The sequence below is a fragment of the Pipistrellus hanaki genome (assembly GCF_964339955.1).
Source record: "Pipistrellus hanaki genome assembly, chromosome: 7".
Taxonomy (NCBI): domain Eukaryota; kingdom Metazoa; phylum Chordata; class Mammalia; order Chiroptera; family Vespertilionidae; genus Pipistrellus; species Pipistrellus hanaki.
Window position 1 is genome coordinate 87,656,040 of NC_140509.1, and position 6,408 is coordinate 87,662,447.

The window sequence follows — 6,408 nt, forward strand, 5'->3', positions numbered from 1 at the left end:
AGCGGATACGGTCCTTAAAGCACCAGAGCCTTCCCATCAGAAAGGGACGAGGCGATGGGCCTGCGAGGAAGAGCCCTCCGCGGGCCGAGCGGGCGGGTGAAGTGGGAACGCCGGCCACACGCTCCACGCTGTCTCCTGGGCTCACCTTGGCGCAGCGGGGTCTCCACCAAGTCCCCGGCCCCCCTCCCGGAGGTCCCTCCTCTACCTGGGCCCCCCTCCCCTGCAGCAGGGACGGCCCCACAGGGACACTGCCCAGCTCTGCCCCGCTCAGGGAACCTCAGGACAGGAGGCCAGCGCCCCCGCAGGGCCAGAGCAGCCGGGCATCTCCGGGACAGCACGGCGCATTTCCTAACGTGGCCGGTGAGAGAACCGTCTGACCGCTCGGAGGACGGCACCCCGAAGCTGCCTTCCCGTCCTCCCCTCAGCACCGGGGAGGGAGTTCACGTTAGACCGAGCTTGTGCTGCAGGGACACGGCCCTGCAGAGCCTTCAAACATGGCGGCCACCTGTCACTCCCACTTGACAAACATTTAAATCATTTATTGCCGTTAGTTACAGCCTTCCAGACACACACTGCATGGCAACGGGTACTTTTCAGACCCGGGTGAGAACTTGAGGACGGAGCCAGCTGTGGGATGTCTCGTGGTCGGTCCACAGCAAGTGAAGCGTGCTGAGCACTCGGGTCTCAGAGCCTCAGGCTTTGTTCAGTGAGTCCTCACAGGTAACACACAGCTCGGAGCAAGCATCGCTGGGATCACGGGAAGGACTACTCGCTGGGGGCGGGGGGCAGTCATACTTGCCAGGCAGCCGGGCGGGTCAGGGCTCAGGGGCTCTCGCTGTCTCGGTGGACATGTTGGGTTAGTAAAAACAGCATCGGCGGGTCCTCAGCAGACGTCCTGTGCCAGAGCCGGTGGCTCCGCAGCGGGCAGAGCCTCCCTGCCCAGCGCCAGCCCTCCCTGCCCATGTTACGCTGATGCCTTCTCCTTCATCCTGAAGGGAGACACAAGGAAACGGAGAGTTTCAAGGCCGGAGGGAAGACCTCACACCACGTTCGCCTCAGTGTTACGAAGACACACCCGACTCCTGCTGTCATCAGTGCGTCTGCGCTGCGTGGCGTTACCTGCCAGGCGCTAACTGCTTCACCCTCTACAGCACCGCTGCGCTCAGAAACTTCCCATCCACTGCACGCACTCACGGCCCGAACGCCCGCAGGCCCGGCCCGCCTCCCGCCCCAGCGAAGAGGGTGGGCCGCGCCGCTTACTTGTATTTGATGAGCCGCCCGCCCTGGATGAGCTGGGCCACCTCGTTGGTGGCGTGGCACACGAACAGGAGCCAGTTGCGAGGCTGCACCTTGTAGGCAAATCTCATGAACGTCAGCGAGTAACAGCAGAGGGCTGCCAACAGCAAGCAGAGGGCAGTGACTCACGATTCAGAGACGGCGTGGCGGGCCCCCGGTCCACAGCGCGCCCGCCTGAGCCACCGGAGCAGCCCTCCCGCTAAGGCCTCTGCCAGGAGGTAAGTTATGGCGGAGATGCACCTGGAAGGGGAAGCTCAGCGGATACCGGGCTCCCTGTGGGTACCATTACTTATCACCGGGCGTGTTAAGGACGGAGTGTCGGAGGGAGGGAATGAAGGAGGGAAGGAGGGAGGGAGGGAGACCCCTCAGTTCCAGCCGCGGTCCTGTCCCCCCGGGTTGCTCACAGTCCCTCACCGCAGGACTGCTATGTCAGCCTCTCAGCAGCTTTATGGTCAGGTATCAGATAGCTGGTGCGTCAGCCTGCCGGCTAGCAGACCCAGCTCTCCCAGGAGCCCCTGCTCTCCCTCCCCGTGAGGAGGTGATGCGTTTCTAAGGGGCTGTCCCGTCCGGAGCTGCCGCTGGAGCTGCTTATGCTAACGGCACAGGAGAGGGTGCAGGCGTGCCGAGCACTCACCGAACGTCATCCGCCCACTGATGATCTCCGGGGACTTCTTCATGTCATTGATGGCGGCGATGGGGAGACCCCAGTTGGCTACTGGGCCCCAGAAGTGCTATGGAGGAAAGAGAAGGGGAAGGAGAGAGGAGGAATCAGGGCGGAGCTGTGAACAGCTGTGCTCCTCTCTCATCACTGTGAGCCTCGGGAAACAAATCCCGAGCCCGTCCCGCGGGCTCACTGGTCACCGCTGAGGTCTGCCTGTGAGTCAGCAGTTCCCTCAGGTGAGCTCAGAGCCAGAGCGGACTTGGCAGCTTACCAGGCCTGACCAACTTTCCGATGACAACCAAGTAACCTCTGACTGTCCCACTCCGAGCTCCAAACTTCTTACACAATTCCATCTTGCCATAACTCAAAATGTGTGATAGCTATTCTCCATAATTTAATGCTTACATCTATCAAAACTTCTTTTTCAAATTTTATTGACATCTCTTAATATGCAGACCCTAACCTGGATCCTTTTTCTGAAGAAAGAAGCTGTGTTTAATACGGGGAAATGGCTTTGGCTCATGAGCTATTTTAAGATCTGAGACCCTGGGACGCTACACTCAGGAGCCCCAGATACTAAGACTGGAAAAGAGCCCTGGCTGGTGTGGCTCCGTGGACAGAGCGTTGCCTGCGGACCGAAGGGGCCTGGGTTTGATTCCAGACAAGGGCACATGGCTGGGTCGCGGGCTCAATGCCCAGTAGTGGGCCCGGAGGAGGCAGCTGATCGATAATTCTCTGTCATCACTGATGTTTCAATCTCTCTCTCTCCCTTTCTCTCTGAAATCAATAAAAATATATTTTTTAAAAGGATTGGAAAATACTTGTAAAATAATAGGACAATTTCTATTTTAAAAATGGACCAACAGCTTTTCATCAGAATACCCATGTGTAACAGCAGGGACGCCAACTCAGCCTTGGCGAGATGAGTTAGGGCTGCCTGTAGGAGGTCCTGTGAGGGGGCGTGCTCGGAGGCGGTGAGCAATGACCGGTACGTAAATACAGCCCTCAAAAGCACAGAAAGGTACAGATAACTCCGCACTAGCTGGCTAAGGTACCTACCTCACAAGCTTAACACGTGCTTTCTACCTAGCGCAAGGCTCTCGTGCTCGCGTCCCTTTTTAAAGTACGTTAGGTCTACGCTCTAGCAGATATTCACCATAAATGTCTAGAAAAAGAAGGAATTTCATGATAAACATTTGAAAGGAAAAAGGAACATATTTTGGATTAAATGGAAAAATACTTCTATTTCGTTACAAATTCGTCACTTGGGTTAAAGAACATCCACACCAATGAGGAGCGCCGTCATCTGGCTACTGGTGTGGAGTCTGCTCCTCAGCGGCCAGGCTCTGTGCCTACTGCTCCCAGCGAGCCGGGCCCCTGGGTGCGGCAGAGCGTGAACTGGGAGGGGCCGAGGACCGCTCAGCCCCTCCCTGGGCCCTGGTGCTCCTCCGCTATCTCCGGAAAGGGGCCTGCTGTCCCTGACTTTGTGGGTGCAGGATCTGCACCAGCCTGAAGTGAAGGAGGAAGGATTCTTACCGTGCTGTTTTGTGAGAAGTCCCCGAGGTGCAGACAGGGAAACATGAAAAAAAAGAGAAGGAAAAGGTCAGGCGTTTCCAGAGGCGGCAGGGGTCCTGTTAGGCCATGGGGGGGGGGGGGGTGCGCGCTTGCGGGCAGGGCGGGCCCTCAGTCTGCCTGGTCTCGGTGCCGAGCTGCACAGTGGGCGGCACGGCTCTCTTTGCCCTGAGAAGTCTGGTGACATTTCTAATAACAATTTGGACCTAATGAAATTAAACCTTAATTTTATAAAAAATAAGCGTAGTCCTTAGAGGGCACCAACAGAAAAATAATGCAAGTCACAAGTAGGAGCCACACAGTAGTTTAAAAATTTCTAAAAGGAAAAGCAGAAGTTAATTTTAAGTCTGTTTATTCCCACATGTCCAAAGCACTGTAATTTGAGCAACCAGTGGCGACGCATGCATGCGACATCTTGTGTTCTACTTTGTACGCGGTGTGTGCTGGCACGGGGACGGCCACATCTCAGGTGGCTCGTGGCTCTCACACCACATGGGGAGCATTCCTTAGAAAGTGACAAGTTGGAGAGAAGCACAATGCTGCAGAGTTCTGTTAACAACAGCTTCCCGTTTTCATTCACTCGTAGGTTATCACCGAATGAAGCCCCCGAGAAGAGCTGGCGTGTGATTTACTTTGTTTACTACTGAGAATCAGGACCCTGAAGGGGGGCCCTCCATCCCCACGGCATTCAAAAACACATTTATTGAGTAAATGAACAGTAAAAACTTCCGATGTCAACCCAACTGTCTTCCTGAGCGCTGAGCTTTATCCCATTTAGAATATATAGGAAGTTCCAGTGAATTCCTTTTATTTCTGAAATGGCAATTCTTCCTGCCAGGATGTAGCTTAGTTGTTCTGTGAAGGTAAAATCTTAGTTTATCTACTGAACGAGTTGTTGAAATACTCTGATAAAATCTGTCATAGACGCGTCCAAACAACCCTTCCGGAGGTTTTGATCCGGAGACCGTGGAGATCCTAGTTCACAGCATAAATTGTCTGTTGACAGTGCTAAGTAGGTTCTGCTATGAAATATAAGGAGCAAAAAACCTAATAAATTTTGCCTCAGACGTGTCACAGCAAGTCCACACCAGCAGCGATGGCCTCGGGGTGGGAGACCGCCATGGCCACGCCCCTCACTGGCTCCGTCTGAACAAGGCCTTTCACTGAACGAGTATCGGCAACAACACATGCTCCTTTCCCGACAGGAACGTTTAAAAGGCGCAGTACTCGGCATCTAAATGCCCTCTTGGAGATACTTTAGTTTTCAATTCAGGACTCTCCTGGAATTGACAATAATTCAAATTCTACCTCAGTTTACAGCAGGTGGCTTTGGTGCAGACAGAACGGTGCCGGAGGCTAGAGCCAACAGCAGCCGGCCTATTAATGAAAAAGAAAACATCGGAAGGCCGTGGACTTTGACACTCAGCAGGGCTGAAAGTCAGCACACTGCTGCCTGCTGTGGGCTCGGGCTCAGGCCATTCCCTAACCTGGACACCCTCCCATCCTGGGCCAAGCCTTCCCTTTGATCTGCCGTGTGCCCTGCTGAAGGGGACTGTGTACCCAGGTAAGTAAAAGGCAGGCCAGGCCCGGACCAGGCCGGAGTCTGTGCCTTCTGGTTTCATGTTTCCTGTATCGCACTTCCACGTGTGCGCAGGCCCAGGCCCCTGCTGAAGGTGGCGGCAGAAAGGGGCAGGGACCAGAAACTCCTGCCTTCCGAGCCGCTCAACCCAAAGGTCCTGCGTAAGAACGCCTGGCAGCCACAGTGAAACCCGCTATTGCCAAGAACGGCAGGAAAAACAAGTTCCCCGAAAAAAATGAAGCGGTCCGGCCTGATTCCGTTAATGGGGGGGGGGGGGGGGGGGGTATTAACCTCGGGGACCCTGAGGCCGGGAGGCTGAAAGCCGGACCCGCAGAGCAGCGAGGAGGCAGCAGACAGAAACCCAGACCCCGGCTCCGCTCCGGACGGGCATCCTCGCCGCCTCCGGCACGGACGGTGCCAAGGCCGCCTCCTCGGAGACACCCGACCCGGGAGGCTCAGACTCCGACACCGGGGACAGAGGGCGGAGCCCGCCGGGACCGCCCTGGAGGGACGGCTTCGCTCAGACTTTCCAACACCGGAGCCGCGGCCCGGCCCGGCCCGCAGAGCCCCGCGCGGGGCGGCGCGGCGGCTTCTGTCCCCGGGAGCGGAGCGGCCTGTCCCCCGCCCGCCCCGCGGGGCCCGGGGACCGCAGTGGACGGTGCCGCCCCGGGCCCGGGGGCGCGGACAGCCACCCGGCACCTCCCGCCGGGCCCGCGCCCCCGCCCGCGCCCCCGGACCGCAGCCCCGCCTCCCGGGGCGCCCCGCCCGCCGCCGCCCAGCGGCTCGGCTGCGGGAGCTCCGATCGGAGATAAGCGGGCGGCGGGGACGGGGCGGGGCTCGCGGGGGGCAGAGCGCCGTCCCGCATCGGAGACACGGTGGGTCTCAGTCCGTGAACGGGGAGGCGGCCTCACCGCGCACCTGTCCCCGGGCGGGGCTCGGCTGCGGCGTCCCGGCCCCGCCGCCCGGGCGCCCCCCACCCGCCCCCGCGCCCGGGGCAGGTGCAGAGGGCGCTCCCGCCGCCCCGCCGGGGGCTGTCCCGCGCCGTCCGAGCCCCGGGCCCCGGCCCGCGCCCCCGCCCGTGCCCTCCTCCCGGGCGGCGGCTGGCCTCCGGGCCCGGCGCTGCGGCCGCGCTCACCTCATGAGGTAGTCCCGGAAGTCCTTGCTCCGGACATAGTCCGCCGCCTTCCGCACCAGCGCGCCCGCCATGGCCGTGCCGCCCTCGCCGCCGCTCCCGGAGCCCAGCGCCCGGCCCAGCTGACAGAGGACACCTCCGCGACCGCCGCGCGTCACGACAGCTCCG

General features: G+C 59.3%; 1 protein-coding gene across 2 annotated transcripts; it reads right to left on the bottom strand.

The window, feature by feature from the left end:
* Positions 1-518: 518 nt before the first annotated feature.
* On the bottom strand, positions 519-6,408 carry MPC1 (mitochondrial pyruvate carrier 1). 2 transcript variants are annotated; one of them, XM_084890966.1, is made up of 5 exons: positions 6,244-6,408; positions 3,494-3,497; positions 1,931-2,027; positions 1,261-1,393; positions 519-989 (listed from the first exon to the last, which is right to left on the bottom strand). In XM_084890966.1, exons 1-5 carry the CDS (start codon positions 6,312-6,314, stop codon positions 965-967), a joined length of 330 nt encoding a protein of 109 aa, XP_084747092.1. In that variant the 5' UTR covers positions 6,315-6,408; the 3' UTR covers positions 519-964. The 2 variants fall into 2 exon arrangements, with proteins under 2 accessions (XP_084747092.1, XP_084747091.1); XM_084890965.1 differs by lacking the exon at positions 3,494-3,497 and having other exon boundaries at positions 6,244-6,401.

Excerpts from the sequence above, each read along its gene's own strand:
- MPC1 (XM_084890966.1), bottom strand. The coding sequence starts at position 6,314 with ATGGCGGGCGCGCTGGTGCGGAAGGCGGCGGACTATGTCCGGAGCAAG. Across the intron at positions 1,394-1,930 it reads CAGTGGGCGGATGACGTTCG|CCCTCTGCTGTTACTCGCTG; the intron begins GTGAGTGCTCGG and ends TGCTGTTGGCAG. Across the intron at positions 990-1,260 it reads GGGCGGCTCATCAAATACAA|GATGAAGGAGAAGGCATCAG; the intron begins GTAAGCGGCGCG and ends GTCTCCCTTCAG.